General features: G+C 28.4%; 2 protein-coding genes across 7 annotated transcripts in view; both read left to right on the forward strand.

Annotated features, from left to right (window-relative positions):
* LOC111028267 (probable multidrug resistance-associated protein lethal(2)03659) overlaps positions 1-869 on the forward strand; it is a 39,875-nt gene extending 39,006 nt beyond the window's left edge. For all 6 annotated transcript variants that reach the window (XM_022306840.1, XM_022306837.1, XM_022306838.1 and 3 more), the window contains 2 exons: positions 74-314; positions 416-869. In XM_022306840.1, the coding sequence (XP_022162532.1) occupies positions 74-314; positions 416-499 (325 nt within the window). In that variant the 3' untranslated portion in view covers positions 500-869. The remainder of the gene's footprint in view (positions 1-73; positions 315-415) is intronic.
* An 8,137-nt stretch (positions 870-9,006) lies between these two features.
* Positions 9,007-19,520, forward strand: LOC111028259 (probable multidrug resistance-associated protein lethal(2)03659). The gene is made up of 25 exons (XM_022306824.1): positions 9,007-9,083; positions 11,314-11,424; positions 11,503-11,637; positions 12,350-12,560; positions 13,146-13,368; positions 13,466-13,622; positions 13,698-13,836; positions 13,931-14,038; positions 14,159-14,449; positions 14,516-14,680; positions 14,751-14,872; positions 14,951-15,048; positions 15,130-15,215; positions 15,296-15,684; positions 15,754-16,031; positions 16,097-16,176; positions 16,853-17,003; positions 17,256-17,362; positions 17,428-17,551; positions 17,612-17,782; positions 18,189-18,316; positions 18,511-18,756; positions 18,876-19,048; positions 19,146-19,386; positions 19,476-19,520. Exons 1-25 carry the CDS (start codon positions 9,007-9,009, stop codon positions 19,518-19,520), a joined length of 4,056 nt encoding a protein of 1,351 aa, XP_022162516.1.
* The last annotated feature ends 123 nt before the right edge of the window (positions 19,521-19,643 follow it).

The following is a 19,643-nucleotide window of genomic DNA, read 5'->3' on the forward strand; positions in this document are numbered from 1 at the left end:
AAACAACTATTGTTGTCTTACAATATCTACTTTAAGTTATCAGAATATATGAATTCTTTTTTTATTTTCACAGAACTGATGCATTGATTCAAAATACTATTCGAAATAAGTTCAAAATGTGTACAGTCTTAACAATCGCTCACCGTTTGAATACTGTTATGGATTCTGACAAGGTTCTTGTAATGGATGCTGGTAAGATGGTTGAATTTGATCATCCGTATAATTTGTTGAAAAACAAAGATGGGTTTTTGTACAAAATGGTGGATCAAACTGGAAAGGCTACAGCTGATTTGTTGCATAGTGTAGCTGCCGAGGTAATGTATTTTATAATTTTCTTTTTCCATCTGACCGTGTTGAAATGTGTTCATGATATTTAATTTTGACTTTTATGATATTAATTTGTTTATACGAACAGAGCTATAGAACCCAGCAGTTGACTAGAGAATCTCCAATCAAATTAATTGACGAAGATGTAGATGACACTAGTAGGAATAACTAGTTGTTTTTATTTCCAAAGTTATTAATATTAATCACGTGATGCCTTACATAATATATTATATAAAACATATTTTTAATTGTTCTAACTTAAAGTTCACAATATTATGTTTACCATGATAAATGTCCACAATGTCAACATTGCTGTGTTATTTTAAGGAAATTTTATACAACCAATTTATTCTATATATATATATGTTTTAAATTCAAATCAAATTAGTTCTTACGTAGTCAATGTTAGTATTTCCAAAACATGTAGACATTAAATTTTGTTTTATGGTTTATATTGTATACTATAAGGATAAGTAAGTTGTTGTCTGTTAAATTCTATGTGTTTATATTGTTAAAATAAAGATGATCACTTTTGTACTTAAGTGTTGTTTATTTTTATTGTTTCAAGTATTTTCATCAAATATTTACTACATATTATATATTAGTTTTACATTAATCAAAAAAATACTATATCAATTTGTATAGTATGCATTAAGGATATAATGTATAGGTTGTGCAATGAGCATATAATAGCTATCAACAATTTATGTGATAATTTGAAATATATTTTAATGTTCATAGTTTTTATAATTCCCAACTCATAAAAAATACTGACTACCTGCTGTACTCCTAGTTTTTGGCTGTATGAAGTTCCAAAAAAAAAGTCTAAAATAGTAGTATACTTTTATAATAATTTCTATTCTAACATACGAGAAATCCCATTTTAAGTTGTTGTACTTATGGAACTAATGATGCTATTTAAAATTTTAAAATTTAAATACGTTTGTATTTTTAAACAGTGAGATTATTCAGTATAATATGTATGCAAGTAGGATGATTAATCTCAAGTGAATTTCATAATAAATTTAAATATGTTTTCAGATTTCTTATCACATGGTTGAAGCAATGGTCAAAAAGTTAATTTTTTTAGCATACAATATTTTAATATGACTCGTTGACTACATGTGCGTATGTAGAGGTGCCGAAAGTTTGTTTTGCCTATTACAAATGTAGGTGACAATTAGTAAATAAGTAGGTAGTTAAGTGTAATGTAAAGAAAAATAGGAACATATGTGCAGTGGAGTGCCTTGAATGTGGTTGTTGTGCAGTTATGAAATCGTTACTGAAATAATTCGATCTAGATGGGCGCAAGCCTTGGGTTGGATTTAGGTCTTGGTATATTTTTAATTTGGTGTAAGCTACTAGCTCTCTAAACTTTTCTGTTGTTTCTAAAAGCAATCTCCGAGGTTTTCTTCAAAATTAATCTAGTAACTTTTGAATACATACACTGCGAACATACATTTGGTTTTAAATATAGATTCTTTATGCGTGGCCTGATTGCATACCTATTGGTTATTGCCACAATAAATTAAATTAAAAATAATAGGAAAAAAAGTAAAACAAATCAACACACAAGAAAATAAAGTTGTCTATACCTAACCTAACTCCTTAAAAACAGAATATCAAATCCCGCAATAAACAATTTAAAAGCAAAGTACATCATAGACGATTCTTTGGGTGCACTTTGAAATTATGTCAAAAACTATTGTGTTTAAGGCCACTGTAGTTATCATCGGACATTGTGGTGGTTATGCAGTTTTTGTTATAAGGAAAATTAAAAATATTTAAAATGGCAAATATGAAAATTGCCTAAATTCCTCCACACCATGCAAATCCGCCTGCATCGCTCACCAACCACAAAAATGATTTTTACATCCAGATTTCAAAGAAAATCTATTTAGAAATATTTAGAGAAGAGATTTTCATTTACCTTGTATTAAGTGATGGAAAACTTTTTTTATAGACAATACTATCATTTTAGTTTCTGAATGGAGCCTTGAATGTATTGGTTTTTAAATGTTGCAATGAAATTTATTTATTTTCTTGAATTTTAGACATTTTTTTCTATAAATGCCAATAAAAATTTTTTTTTGGTCAAAAAGCTTGATAAATTAATACAAGATTCCTAATAAGTTATTTAACCAATTAAAAAATATTAAACATACATGGGCACGTTTTTTTTTATAAGCATTTGAAGTTAACATTTTATTAAAATCAAGGAAAATAAATGTATACCAAATTTCTAGTTAAAAATTTCTAATTACATTTTTAGAGCTTAGGATTGAACATTTAAGCAAGGTTTCTTAGCATATTAAGTAGTTCACAATGTAATCAATAGTTTTTTAAATGTACATTATAAATTCGGAGTTAAGTGAAATTAGATTTAAACAATAAGAATAAAGAATGGGTTTTTTTGTCACCTATAGTTTAAAATCATTCGTGAATCGAGGCCTGAGACTGTTTAAGTAGGTTTATTATTGTATTTTATACACACAATGACTAATAGTAAAATAAATTACTTCAATAATAATATAAATAGGTATATCATATTATAATATATTTTACTGTCGATAGACCACCTTCGCTCAGAATCGTTTTTCATAGACAATGATACCTAGTAAGCCTGAGGTGGGGTCCCGAGAGCAAACGATTTACTAAAAATTGCAGTTTACCTGCTGACTACTGTTTACTAAAATTTTTGCTCCTATTTGAATTTCACTAACGATCTTTTTTAACTGTTCAATGTTGCGCAGTGTTGGGTGAGAAATATCAGAATAAAAATTAATTATCTTTTATCTTATCTAGATAATTTTTAGGCTCAGTTATATTTATCTTTATTTAGATAAAATTCTAGTTATCTATTCGCACCTATCAAGATATTTTATTTTAATTAACTAAAAAAACAGGATACCACTTTAATACAAAGTACATCAATTATGGTTATAAATATACAATGAATATTTAAAAAAAATTGGTTTTATACTTGAATCAAGCACTGGACGAACTGGACCAATCAGTAAAGTTCCCAGATCAGCTAGATCACAAGTCGCAGAGACCGATCAACACATTTTACTTTTGCAGCACATTCAACTGTAGCAGGGCCGTATTTACAATTTTTGCGCAATGGGTCAACCATAATTTTACGCCCCCCTCCCCAACCAAAAAATAGATTCACTTTTTTGATTTTTCGCAACACATTTTTAGTTATAATTCTTTATGGTTAAGTCATGGTTGTCTATCTACAACCGTGGTTATGTTAAAATAATATTAATTATATTCGATGCTAGGCTCTAGCACTTATCCGTTATCATTGCACTGTTGAGTTCACAAGGGTCGAGTCATAGTACAAATTCTTTCCAAAAAAAAAATATTTATTGATACAATACTACGCTGAGTTACGGGGGGGGGGGGGTCCGGCCGCCCCCTAAATAGATCAATATTTGCCCACCTGGGGCAAATTTCCCCATTGCTCCCCCCTAAATACGGCCCTGAACTGTAGGTATCAATACCCTATACTACCTCGACCATTACTTTAAGTATAGTCAGTGACTTTAGTACAAACCGAGGCCACAACAAACAGCTTATTCTCATTAAAAATACCAAAAAATGTCTTAGACATAATAGGTAATTAATTTATTATAAAATATAAATCACTTGTTAAGCATTCAAATACTCAATGCAAAATGTTTTAAAAAACTAAAATACTTCAAATTTGTCGATTATGGCGGCTACTGATTTTGGTGTAGGTATTGATAATAAGAACCTTCATAGTTGGCTAAAAATAGCATATTATTACGTAATTTCATAGAAACCGTGACGGAGAGGACTACTGCTGATAAACAACCTGAGCGGCTATCATTATAATATTAGTTATTAGTTATTACATTAATTTAATTTTTATCAAATATATTTTTTTATAATTTATTTTATAATTCAGTTATTAAAAATACATTTTACTATTATAACAATTGTATTATTATCCTCTTTTAAATTTTTAGGGCCAGGGGCTAGGGACTGTACTTTAAACTTCTAGGGGAGGTTTAGTCCCTTTTAGCTCCCTCCCGAATTTCGCTTAATGGCTTGATGGCACTAATAAGAACTCATTTTACCGATTTCGAAGGATTTAATGCATTTAATTGCACTAATATAGTACCCTTGTACAGTTGTACCTACCTACCATGTATAATTGTACACAATACAGTCGACTCTCGATAATTCGAAGTTGACAGGACTGTTAAAATAATTTGAATCATCGAGAGTTTGAATCTTTGAGTAAGTACCTAGTTTGAAATAACGAGAGAGCAAAAAAAAAATTTGTTTTTTTTATTTTTGAACACAATTATTAATTATTTCAGCAAATTAGGTGATATATAAATATTAGAGTTATTTATTGTTTTTAAATTGAAAATTTAACTATTTAATAATCAAAATATGTAAATTAAATTACTATTAAAAAAGATTATTATTTTTTGAAGATATATCTGTCATGGTTTCCTGCAAAAAAATTTATTGTGGATTTTGGCTCAACTTTTTTTAAATTTCCATCACCTAACAACTTAAGAGAAATCTTGTATTACCTTTTTAAGTTTTTTGATAAGTGAAAATTTTTTTACAGACACTCATTTAAAAAAACTACCTAATAAACATGTCTTATGCCTATAACCAGCTCAAAATCAGTCGTTAATTAGAGCTATACACTACACCTTACACCTAACACAAAATGTTTGGGTTAGCTGTAAGTGCACACTATGCATGACTCGTCACCATCGAATCCGATTTGGTCTAAACTCTAAATACCATTTTTTTTTGTTTAACTATGACTGCTGCAGTTACACTCAAACCTTTTTTTTTTCGAACACATAATATGATTAGACTATATATTATGACATTGTGTCAATATATTGTTTGCGATCAGAAAAAAATTCCGACATTTTACAATGTAGCCATTGTAAGTGCACCTAGGCCTACGGTGTCCAACAAACGTGTTTGATTTTCTTTCTCACTACGATGTTTATAATTGATCCACTCAACTAACCCCAATGTCGAAATGGTTTGTTAGCCTATAACCAGCTCAAAACCTTACACCTAACACAAAAATTGATTTTATCAAAAACCGTTTGTTAAGGTAATTTTTTTAAATTTGGAAAACTATTTGATTTTCAAATACATTAATGTCCACGAGATTTTTTAAAATACTTGGATTAGATAATTGAATTTTAATTTTTAATGCATTTTCCTAAATAGATTCAATACGTGTATAAATTAATTAATTTGTATGAACAAAACAATTTTTAAACATTGTGACACCTAACTAAATTATAACTTTTTTTTTATTTAATCAGCATAATAAAGATATTAATATTTTATGAAATGACTAGTTTAACTTTTGTTCTCTGGTGTAATACAGATCGGCCTAATAACTAAAAATATTTTATAGAAAAGGGTAAAAAGTATCCATCTATACATTTTATTCGCCCGAGGTACCTTTTTAGCTTAAATAAATCCATTCTTAATAATTATATTATTGTTTCACATTTCATAATACAAAAAAATTAGAACAAATACTATAATATATAACAAGGTAGACATTCTGAACTTAAAATATTAATACAATAATTAATATAACCAAATTTTTCTATTCACTTTTTAATATACCTAATATATTTTACGTACAATTTATGAAAATGCTTGACTACACCAACATGTTAGAATAAGCTTGAATTCGAAATAAGAAAAAAAAGTCCAAGGACAAATAAAAATTATTTGAATACAATATTGATTTAAAATGTGGGCTCCTATTATATTATTTATGAAAAAATAATCACGTTACAATAATTATACTATCTTATTTATATTGTATTTTTTAATAAATATGACCTAATTCATACTTTACAAGTATATCATATTATTATAACTCATTTTTATGAAAAAAAAAATTTGAAAACCTCAACAGTTTAAATTAAATTACCATTTAGATCCATACGAATACTATCATTTCTTATTGTCTATACTTTATAACAGTAATGCTTAATCTTTTTTTCCTAGAAGGTCCAGTGGTGTATTGGTAAATACATTTATGTGTATACGCACCTAAAAGTAGTTGAATACACCTATATAATATTAATATATTATACCTAACTTCAAAAATGTTCTCGAAAAATCATTACACTTAGAATTTAACAATCTTTTGTTACTTTATTACAAACATTCATACCCTTCGTGTGTATATGTATATACAGTGGCTTATATAGGGGGGGGGGTAAAATTCGGCGTATACACGATAGAGCAGTGGCTTACAATCTCTTTTTGAATTTTTAGTGCACAGTTTGGGAACCGTTGATATACATTCATTGTACACACGCTCGGCAGTTTCCGATCGTCTTCGCAAGAACCTGAAGTCGGGTAAAATTTAAATGAACTTCATCCGAGTACGAGGCTATTTTTGGATAGTCACAGTGTACTTAATGTCATAATAAAATATTATTGTATTTATTCGTATATTATTATTGTTATTCTTAACTTTTGTTTGATGGCATGACTGAATTGACTGGTGATAAATTGGAAGTGGTGAATACTGAAAACACTTAAAAGACTAATTTCCTTAAAGGTAAACGCAAAAATCCAAAAACAGGGATCTGGGTATACGTCGTATACCCACCTATAATCCCTCCAATACACCCTGCTGCAGGTCACTGGCAAACAATTATCTTCGAGCGGGCCACCAAATTTAAAAGTACGAAAAACCTCGGTCTCAATCGAATAATATAATTTTGCTACAAATATAGTAGGTATCTACAAGCTATACAATATGCATGGAGGTACATATTAGACTACTGTTTTTACTTATCTTCTATTGACTGATGAGAAGATAAAAAACGTAGGTTAGTTAATAATTTTTTGAATTTTTGGTTTTATCTTAAACATTTGTAACGGGTCGCATATTATAATACCTTTGAGGGTTGGGTACCACTATTCTACAGGATAGGCAGCAAATAACTGACGTTATATTTTAACTGGGGTAAAATGTTCGATCGCTTTATCTTAGGTGGGTGGGTGAAAGTGTTTACACCTTATCAAATTATCTCGATTGATACTTAAATTAGCCACTGTAGAAAGAATGTTCGAATCCTATTTTTTCACATCGGTATCACACTGCATCCAGCATTATAATCAATACAAAGGTTTAGCAAATAGTTAGAACAAACATAATTGCAATTTTATCCTAAGCATTTTTTTTTTCAAAGGTTAAAAAGTTCGAATAAAGGGTTTTTTGTATTTATGTAAGGTTATTAACACGGCTTCGTACATAACAAGTAAGTGTTATCTAACTTACTGGTTATATATACTGGGTGTTTAATTTATTAAAGTTTAATTTTATCAGGAATTAATTTTAACAGACTTTTGAATAACTCAAAAGTTCTAAGATTTTGCGTTTGTTAAAAAATAATCGATACGTCGATACTGATTATTATAGTCGTATACAAACGCCTTCGGTAACTTGCTTCAATTTAAGATTATCAAAAATACATATTATTCAAGGTATTTTATTAAGTCATCAAGAGCTATAAATAAAATTTAACGAAAAAAATTTGGAATGCTAGATTTGGCTATTCACACAACTGTGGTGTTGACGTTAATAACTATAGGTACCTATAAAAAAACCTGAAAACCCGTAATCAATTACATCAATATCAGCGAACTAGTCAAATGAATCATACTTTATTACATATCAACTATCATACTCACGACCTATACGACCTATAAGAGACCAATAGTCTGTTTTGCTTCAGTTTGTAAATTTATCCATAACAGATATTTGAGTCGTATTTTAATTTTAATTATGAGATTTAGTTGTTAGTAATCTAGAGTTGTGTCCAGTTATGTAACGTTTAGTTTAAATTTCAAATGAAATATTTTAATATATTTTTCAGTGTTTGAAAAACAGTTTTAATCATAATCATTTTGAATTTCCAAAAAAACGTGCAACCAAATAAAAATTTAATTTTTTTTTAAACCAGTTTATTTTACATAAAAGTATTTACCTACTTATATAAAAAAGTGTAATGTGTGTGTAACAATGGGTAATAATCTGAAATCAATAAACATTTGAACCGTTTACTCAATGGATTTACACATAGTATTATATTAAATTTAATTTGTTTATATTGATTTCCAACGGTAAGTAATTTAAAGATTTTATAATAGTAAGTTATATTACATTTTCCGTTGTAGCTTTATTAAAAATGTACATATTACCTACGTATTTCATTTGTTATTATAATTTTTTTTTTTTTGAAAACAAAAAATTTACAATCTATTCAAAAACAATGTTTAAAGCATAATGAGTTAAGGGAAAATATGTTGAAAATTGGTAACTTAGATAGCGGTCCACTGAAAAAATTCGAGTGCTGCTTATATTTTAACTGAATGTATTGTCAAGTCGCTATTATTTATACCTAAGTGATAATAGTACCCACTAATACAGTAATATCAATTGCCATATTCATCCCATTCCATTTCATCAAATTTATTTGAAATTCTTATGCCTTTATTTATACCCATCAATAAATGTATACTACTTGGTAAATATCTTTCAAATTTCAATGGTTCAAAGAATTTTAATTTTGACAGTTTACGCTAAAGTAGATTGTTTTTAAAAATGTTTGTTTTAGATCGAAAATGGATGCTGGTAATAAAGAAGAACGGCCTCCAAATCCACGGGCGAGAGCAAATATCTTTGAAATCTTTACGTTTAGGTAAATTGTTATTATATTTGTTAATTAGAAACATTTGAATATCATAGTTTATAAATTAGAATTTAACAAAATTAAATTATATTTTAAACGTGTTTCGTATAAAAATATATTGTTACTTGTATCTATATGTATCGTATAACTTATAAGTTGTGGTCAACAGAATTTGGTTTGTTTCTATGATAATAATTCTATCCTTATTCACTTGTCTATAATGATTTTAGTATACATTTTACATAAGTAAAATATAAATCATAATATCCATCTATATTTATATAAAATGTTTAATGTCTGTAGATATGATAAATATACAGGGTGTTTCTGAAGTGTGTGAGGTAAATAGTATACGCATACTCACTGTATGCCACAATGAAGAGTTTTTTGGAATTTTTTTTCTAACTTCAAAATCTGGGTTTTTAAAGTTATTTTTAGAATATTATCTCGAATGTAAAAATAAACACTCTAGTCGTATTTTTTGCAAAATTCTCATACGAATCGAGATATCGCATCATTTTTGCGCTTGTCGCTCTCGAATCGCCAACTAAAAAAAAAGTCGTGCGACACATCCATTTGTATGAGAATACTGCAAGATAACCAGTGGTGATAATTATTTGTTGTCACTGATAATACACGATTAATTAACACATTGTTTTACATTGTCGACTAATAAAAAATAAGAAATAATAACAAAATTAGGGTTAACAGAGTTTTAAACGATCAAATTTACTAGCATGCATTTGTGTCATACCTTTACTAAATAACTTTTAACTTTATAAAGTTATAATAGTTAGAGATAAAAGGAACTACCTATTTGTGTGTTTATACTGAAATTCCAGTTTTTGGATATCATAGTACTTAACATAATTATTTTGACTCGAAAAGATAAACATTTTATTTTATATTATTATTATTATTTATTGTTGAACCTAATATTATAATTTTATCGTTAATATTGAATTTACCGTACTCCTTACAGAGCACATGCTGAACATTAGTTGGTCTGATTAGAGCTCATTCCAATACTTGTCATTGAACGACATTTAAAATATGAATATTTATTTTTAAGATTTAAAGTTTTTAATTTAAATTTTGATTTTTGCGCAATGGCGTACACAAACATTGAATATGCAGACACGGTTTTTATGTTGGGTAAGTATTAGTTAATTTAATTAATTAGTTTAAGTATTTAACTAATATCACCTATTGGTGATTTATTTTATTAAAAACTCTAGGTATTTTACTTTATCACAAGACATACCCGTGTAACTATTTTAAGTTGTCGTAACCGACATGTTGTACGAAACAAACTATTTATTTGTTTAAATCTTAAAATTATATATTAATATTTTAAATGTCGTTCAATGACAAGTATTGGACTGAGCTCTAATCAGACCAACTAATGTTCATCATGTACTCTGTAAGGAGTACGGTCAATTCAATATTAACGATAAAAGTATATTAGGTTCACTAATAAATAATAATAGTATAAAATAAAATGTTTATCTTATCGAGTCAAAATAATTATGTTAAGTAATATGATATCCAAAAACTGGAATTTCAGTATAAACACACAAATAGGTAGTTCCTTTTATCTCTAACTATTATAACTTTTTAAAGTTAAAAGTTATTTAATAAAGGTATGACACAAATGCATGCTAGTAAATTTGATCGTTTAAAACTCTGTTAACCCTAATTTTGTTATTATTTCATATTTTTTATTAGTCGACAATGTAAAACAATGTGTTAATTAATCGTGTATTATCAACGACAACAAATAATTATCACCAGTGGTTATCTTGCAGTATTCTCATACAAATCGATGTGTCGCACGACTTTTTTTTAGTTGGCGATTCGAGCGCGAAAAACGAGCGACAAGCGCAAAAATGATGCGGTATCTCGATTCGTATGAGAATTTTGCAAAAAATACGACTAGAGTATTTATTTTTAAATACGAGATAATATTCTAAAAATAACTTTAAAAAACCCAGATTTTGAAGTTAGAAAAAAAATTCCAAAAAACTCTTCATTGTGGCATCACAGTGAGTATGCGTATACTATTTACCTCACACACTTCAGAAACACCCTGTATAAAATGGTTTATTACATTGTGTGTTATATCTAATCCACTTAAAGAATATGTTTATAGTTAATATTAAATTATTATTTATTAAATAACTTCTATCATGATTTGTTAATTTATTTCGGTTATCTATGATTTATTGGTTTGTTTCAGCTGGATTTTCGACCTTTTCAAAATTGGACGAAAGAGGGATTTAGAATTCAATGATTTATATGTACCTCTAAATAATGACCGATCATCATTATTAGGAATTGAATTACAAAAGTAAGCTTAATATAATATTTAGATTCTATTTAAAAAAATTACTTTGTATAAATTGAGTTACATATTTTTCTTTTTAAGGAGATGGGAAATCCATACAGTTAATGTAAACAAGCAGCATGGAGACCCTAGTTTGCTAAGGGTATTAGTTGGAATGTTTGGTGCTAAGCTTATGTTATATGGATTAATACTAGCATTTGTTGAAATTGTATTGAGGTAAACATATTAGTTATAAAATAATGATTGTAATGGGAAAACTCGATTCACTGCACTATATTGTTTTAAAAATGAATAGTTATTGCATTATAATGTTGTTTGATGTCTAGACAATATAGGTATTTAATGAGGTAACTAATAAAAAATAATTGGCTAGTATTATGAATATTGATTTTAATAGTCTTCATAATATATTATGAACTATGTTTACTGTTTATAATTTATTGTTAGATAATCTCGATGTTTAATTTTACCAGAGAATCATAGGTTTAATTGTGTAGAATATGATTTGGAATTATTCTGCAATTGATCATAATACATATTCGATAACATTTAATCATAGAAATACTCATAAATAAAATATCCGATTTTTTATCGTACCTTGGTGGTTTCTAACCGTTAAGTTAAAAACTGAATTAGTAATGCATTTTTGAGGTTTAATTTCCACTATATTTTTGTTATCTTTGCATGTATTTGTGGAAGTTTTAAATAATGCGTATTTTGTGAAACTTCTAAATACCTACTCTAATGAGTAGTTATAGCCTATAAGTAACTGAAAACATGTATACCTATAATATAAAATAATATATATATTACAAATATAGTACAAATATAGTATAAATAGAAAATACTTGGTTTTTAAAAAAAAAATATTGTTTTTGTAGAATAAAAAATTAGGTATATTTATGTTTATGTGAGTATTATTTTTTAGAATGTCTCAACCCATACTCATTGGTGGATTATTAGAATATTTCAACCCCGACAAGTCCAACATCAAGGATTTGAATCATGCATACTACTATGCGTCAGGTTTATTGTTAAACATGTTGTTTAATATATTATTGTTTCATTATTCACAAATGGAAATGGGACACCTAGGAATGAAGATTCGAGTGGCCTGTTGTTCTACAATATATAAAAAGGTATATTATCAATTAAAAATAAAATTTATTACATAAGTTACTAAATTAATGAAAACCATCAAATATATAATAATTTATATTTCTATGTATAGATATAAGCTACCTATATACTCGTTAATTTAATGATAATATTATAATGTATAGGCACGTGTCCATTGTTTATGCGTAATAAAAACGAAATAAGTACCTATTGTATGAAATAACAGGTCATACATAATAATAATAAATCGTTAAAAACAAATCTAAATATTTATATATATATATAAAAAATTAATGTTCTGCATATTTCAAACTAAAAATAACAAAAAAAGGTTTGGTTAAAGATAGGTTATCTAGATGATGAGGTAAAATATTTTTCGTAGACAATAATATTTAAAAAATACATTTAATTTGATTATTTATAATTGTTGCTATTTTAATCGAATGGTCGCTATAGAACACACTCGGTTACTGAAAATCGTCATGAATTCCGCATTAAAGATAATATTCAGCCATTTAACGGGATATAAAGTTTCCTGTTTCCTGTTGTCCACGAAATGAAAATTTAAAGTAAAGTTTCCACTATTTTTGTTTCCTTAAAAATAGGCATTGCGATTAAGTAAAACATCTCTAGGTGAAACCACAGTCGGCCAAGTGGTAAACTTGCTGTCAAATGATGTAAATCGGTTCGATATAGCATTCATATTCTTCCACTTTTTATGGATCGGCCCCTTGCAATCAATTGTGGTCACATATTTTTTGTGGCAAGAACTTGGAGTATCATCTTTAGTCGGAGTGGCTATTTTTCTTGTCTTTATTCCATTACAAGGTATGTATTTTGTATACTATTATTTATGTGTTAAAGTAAGGCTAAGGTATAGAAATGAGTACCAAACTACTGAAGTAAGCAAACATTTCAATTTAAGGATGGTTGGGAAAGAAAACTTCCGAATACCGATCAAAAACAGCCCCTAGGACAGACGAAAGAGTAAGGTTGATGAATGAAATAATATCAGGCATACAAGTGATAAAGATGTACACTTGGGAGAAACCTTTTGCGGTGCTTGTACAATTTGCAAGAAAGTATGTGTTTAAGTGTTTTAGGTTTATACTATGATGTAATGGTGTGGTTTGTAATACTCATTTATATTGTTGTAGGATGGAACTTAAACAGATCAGAGGGGCCTTATACATCAGAGTGTTTTTGCAATCGTTTGTAATATTTCATCTAAGATTTGCTTTGTTCATAAGTATTTTTTCATACATATTATTAGGAAACTACATAAATACTCAAAAAGTAAAGACAAATTCAAAAACATCTGTTAATAGATGATTATATATTTATTATGTATTATTGTATTTAAATATTATATATCATACCTTATTTTTAGGTTTTTGTTATACTTTCGTACATGAAGATATTGACAACAATGACAGTATTTTTCCCTCAAGGTATTTTAACGTTAGCTGAAATGCTAATATCAATTAAACGCATTCAGGTATTAATAGAAAAATATACTATTCGCAAAACAAAAAATAATAATAATCTTAAACTCTAAAAATATTATTATGATTGAGTAATAATTTAATATTATTTTTGTTTTTGTTTTTACCAAAAGACATTTCTACTTCAAGACGAAAAGCACGAGCTGGTTGAACCATCGTTATCAAAACCGGAAGCTACATCGAAGAATAGCATTGAAATGTTAAATTTTAATAGCGACCATTTTGCGACAAATAAAAATTGCAATGAAGAAGATATTGACCAATCGTGTAATTTTGGAATCGACATTTTAAACGCCTCGGCTAAATGGATACACAATCAACCCGATAACTCATTAAATAATATTAATTTAACCGTTAGACCGGGGCGGTTGGTTGCAATCATTGGGCCCGTAGGAGCCGGAAAAGTATACACGGGCTGCATGGAAAATAAATAGAATAATAATACTAATAAAACTTTACTTTCTATACAGAGTTCATTGATCCAGTCGATTTTACGAGAATTGCCACTTTGCGAAGGAAGTATTTCTGTCCGAGGAACAGTATCATTTGCTTCTCAAGAACCATGGTTGTTCAATGGTTCAGTTCAACAAAATATACTTTTTGGTTCCCCAATGGATCATAATCGTTACAATGAAGTAAAATTTTCAACAAATAAAGGAATGTCTTTATATTCAAAATCATAAATTAATGTGAGTTATGAACTAGGTCATAGGAGCATGCGCATTGAAAACCGATTTTAAACAACTTCCTTACGGTGACAGATCTTTAGTTGGAGAAAGAGGAGTTTCTCTTAGTGGTGGTCAACGAGCGAGAGTAAATCTAGCAAGGTAAGTAGACAATTAGTTGCTTATGATAATTTCAATAATTTTTTATGATTTCTAGTTGATTTCATTTTATGATTTTAGAGCTATATACAAACAAGCCGATATTTATTTATTAGACGACCCTCTATCAGCTGTTGACACGCACGTTGGAAAACATTTATTTGATAAATGCATTAAAGGTACCTATAGAGATATTTTGATGGGCTTATAGAGTTGTCATTTGCATACGTATTTGATGACATTAAATATTTAATTCACAGGTTACCTCAAAGAGAAAACTTGTATTCTTATTACTCACCAAATACAATACTTGTCGAATGTTGATCAAATTGTTTTGATGGAAAATGTAAGTAGTAATATTGGTAACAGTCCTGGAATATAATATTAATACAAGTTAAATAACATTTTATTTAAATTTTTTTCAAGGCAAATATATTAACTGAAGGTTCGTATCAAGAACTTCAATCTTCTGGTTTAGACTTTACAAAATTACTTAGGTCATCAGAAGAAACAACCACTGATGGTGAAATTGAAAAGATAAATGCAACTAATAAAAGTTTGGAACAACTCTCTTGTTTATCTCGACAAGAATCTCTTAAAAGCATTTCATCGTCTATTGATGAAAATAAATTAAACGAAACTCAAGCAGCGCCCATTGAAGTGGCTGAAACTAGGTCTTCCGGAAAAGTTTCACGGAGTATTTACTTGTCTTATATATCTGCCGGAGGAAATGCTTTTAAAATATCATTCTTATTATTCATATGTATTTTCACCCAGATGCTTGGTACTGGCGGAGATTATTGGATAAGTTATTGGTACATTCGTTTTTCTTTTAATAGGTAGTCAGTCTTAATTCAATGTTTAAAAATACACATTTGTTTTAGGGTTAACCTAGAAGATCACGTTTTTCGTAATGCAGAGAGTAAATCTACGAATATCAGTAGTTTTACAACTTATGGGTTATCTGATACATCGTGGGTAATATCTCGCCAGTTTTGTGTTATAATATACTCTGTTATAAACGTAGCTATGATAATAGTAGTTTTAATAAGATGTGCGACATTCGTATCAGTTTTTATTGGCACATCTATGAACTTACACACCAGTATGTTCAACGCTATAACCAGAGCCACAATGTATTTCTTTAATACAAATTCGTCTGGTAGAACATTTTATAAACTATTAGTTAAATATGAACTTCTTAATGAATATTTATTATTTTATCAGGACGGATTTTGAACCGCTTTACTAAAGACATTGGAGCTATTGATGAAATGATAACGGTTCCTGCATTGGATTTTATATATGTAAATCATCAGCTTACTTATACTTCACACTCTTACACACTCATTTGAGAAATTTTAATATCAACACATTTTTTCTTTTGATAAGGTCATATTGCACGTTTGCGCATACGTTAAATTCAACATATTGTTTTGGTATAATCATACAGTTTGCTCACATATTTTTGAAAAATTATGGCACGTTTGTGTGAAATAATAATATGTAAGCCTGAAAAACTATTTGAACCATTTGTCAATACCGGAAATTAAAAATATTAATAACAATAAATTAAACAATATATATATATATAGTTAAATGATATTGGGGAGAAATACTCAAAAATAAAAATTGTATAAATACCTTAGGTATATTAAATAAAAACGGGGAGAATTTAATTCGATTTTAAAATGACAAATGAACACCAAAATAAAATTAATGAAAAAAATAATTATTATAAATAGATTTACAAGTATTATATTATATAAAAATTGTTTTTAAATAAACATAAGTATTGTGTTTAAGTAGATATATACCATTCTATGTACCCGTACAATATATTTCTTTGATATGCGCAAATTTGTTATCACATCTTTCAATATTTTTATTGTGTAAAAGTAATTAGGAAATATTTTGTTAGAGCCAACAGTTTGTTTTACCATTTAAAAAATAATTTTATTTATTTATACTGTTTTAAACTAGAATTCATTGTCACTTATTGGAATTATAGTTGTGGTCGGAATAGTTAATGTTTACCTGCTTATACCCACTTTCTTCATTGGATTATTGTTTTATTACACAGTAGTGTATTATTTATCAACATCACGTAGTGTTAAACGTTTGGAGGGAGCCTGTAAGTGAAAAAAATATTTTATTTTATTTTTAAAAATACAGTCGACTCTCAATAGTTCCAAAACCATGGTAAACTTTGGATATTTTCTTCGTCTGTTGAAATCGTATAAGTTCCCTAAGTATTTTGAGTTATATAATTTATAAAATTTGTATTTGTTTCTATCGAACTCGTTGAAACTTGAGTTATTGAGACTTGACTGCTGTGTATATTTTATTGTGAATTTTTTTTAATTGTGAATCTTAAATTATTTAGCACGAAGTCCCGTATTAGGATACTTGAACGCATCGCTTCAAGGTTTATCAACAATAAGGGCATTTGAAGCCCAAGAAGTTTTATCTAGAGAATTCGACGACCATCAAGTAAAGGAAACAACTATATTATATTTAAATAAAATAAAATATTTATATTTTGCTTAAATGTTTAGGACTTACATTCTTCGGCTTGGTATATTTTTATTTCATCTACAGAAGCTTTAGGTTTTGCTTTGGATATGATATGTCTTACATATATAAGTATTTTAACATTTAGCTTCTTAGTTGTCAAAAATGGTAATATATGAATTAGTTTTTCATAATGACTTTTGTTGAAGATGTTTACTTATTTTTTAGATACTTTTGGGGGGGAAGTTGGACTAGTTATAACTCAAGCAATGAGTTTGACGGGTTCACTCCAGTGGGGAATAAGACAATTTGCACAATTAGATAATCAGATGACATCTGTTGAACGAGTACTTGAGTATACAAATGTTCCACAGGAACCTGCACTTGAATCTGCACAAGGTAATATTTATCACAGTGATGTATTCCATAACATTATTGGTTATTACCTAAATACAACAAAAATTGTTCTAAAATGAAGACGAAAAGTTGAGTTTATCTGTCATAAGGCTTATTTAATTAAAATGTGTAACAAACAAATGTTGAACAAGGCCTCGATAAAACTCAAAACTTACGTAAATCTTGAACTTATAATCGAGCAATCATCAATAAACTTAATAAGTGCTTTTATATAGCTTAAAGTTTATTGTACACTTTATTGATAATATAGTTGAGTAAATATTACATTACTACATTTAGATTCTTAAAACTCTGATGCATATAATATGTTGCATAGGTAAACAGTGATTTATAAAGTATGTATTTAATATTTCACACATAAATCATATAGGTATTATTTATGTTTTAGATAAGAAACCACCAAAAGAATGGCCAGATAAAGGGGCAATTATGTTTGAAAACTTTTATTTACGCTATAGCCTAGATGAGGGGCATGTTTTAAAAAATCTCAACATCCAAATTCAGGCAATGGAAAAAGTAATATTAACTATGATGTTTTCTTATTAATATTATTTTAAAAGCTTTGTGCTAGACAGCAATTTGTAATGATAGTTAAAAATGAGTTTATTTATCATATATTTTTATTATGAATTTGTACAATGGTATTATAGTAATATTATCATTACAAATTGCTGTCGGGGATATAATGATAATAAACTCTTTGAATTTAGATTGGAATTGTTGGACGAACTGGTGCAGGTAAATCGTCGTTGATAGGAGCGTTATTTAGACTTGCTCTCAATGAGGGAAATATCACCATCGATGGTATAGAAATACACGAATTGGGATTACACGATTTACGTTCCAAAATTTCAATAATTCCACAAGAACCAGTTTTGTTTTCGGGATCAATGCGTAAAAACCTAGATCCTTTGGACGAATACCCGGATCATGCTCTTTGGAATGCTTTAGAAGAAGTATATTATGTCGTTTATAATTTAAAAATACAGTTGATTTATATATTTACGTCATTACTATTACAAAGTAATAAAAAGAGTTTCATGAGTAATATTTTGTAAATTTATTACTGTTTAAGGTGGAACTTAAGACCGCCGTCGAAGATTTGCCCGACGGTCTCAACTCAAAAATGTCTGAAGGTGGGTCTAACTTCAGCGTTGGTCAAAGGCAATTAGTGTGTTTGGCCAGAGCTATTGTGCGTAGTAATAAGCTCCTCGTGCTGGACGAAGCTACTGCCAATGTGGATTCACAGTAATTATTGATACAAATCATATAGGATCGAGCCTAATAATAATGTTCTCGTTATATTCATAAAACTGTGTGTGGTGGTTTGTTTTTTAATTTTCAGGACTGATGCGTTGATTCAAAATACGATAAGAAATAAATTTCGGTCTTGTACAGTGTTAACGATCGCTCACCGGCTGAACACAGTTATGGATTCTGACAGGGTGCTAGTTATGGACGCCGGAACAATGGTCGAATTCGACCACCCTTATAACTTGTTGCAAAATAAAGATGGGTTTTTGTACAAAATGGTAGAGCAAACTGGAAGCGAAACGTCTGAATTATTACATAATTTAGCACTTGAGGTATAACCTGAAGCTAATTGTACATTTGTACAATGTATTTAATCGAATTAATCGTATAAACTAATTGCGTTTGTACATTTTTTTTATAGAGCTTTATGAACATTGCCCATGAACACATCGAATTGACCACATGAGTCATGAGTACTAAGGTTCAGATGATTTTGTACAAAAATCATATTAATGATTGTCAGTTTTAATTAATTATTATATTGTATTTACTAAATAGGTACATTTACGACAACACTGACTGTTTGTTT

Source organism: Myzus persicae, unplaced genomic scaffold (genome assembly GCF_001856785.1).
Source record: "Myzus persicae strain clone G006 unplaced genomic scaffold, MPER_G0061.0, whole genome shotgun sequence".
NCBI classification, from domain to species: Eukaryota; Metazoa; Arthropoda; class Insecta; order Hemiptera; family Aphididae; genus Myzus; species Myzus persicae.

Excerpts from the sequence above, each read along its gene's own strand:
- LOC111028259 (XM_022306824.1), top strand. The coding sequence starts at position 9,007 with ATGGATGCTGGTAATAAAGAAGAACGGCCTCCAAATCCACGGGCGAGA. Across the intron at positions 9,084-11,313 it reads TTTGAAATCTTTACGTTTAG|CTGGATTTTCGACCTTTTCA; the intron begins GTAAATTGTTAT and ends GGTTTGTTTCAG. Across the intron at positions 14,039-14,158 it reads TATCAATTAAACGCATTCAG|ACATTTCTACTTCAAGACGA; the intron begins GTATTAATAGAA and ends TTTTACCAAAAG.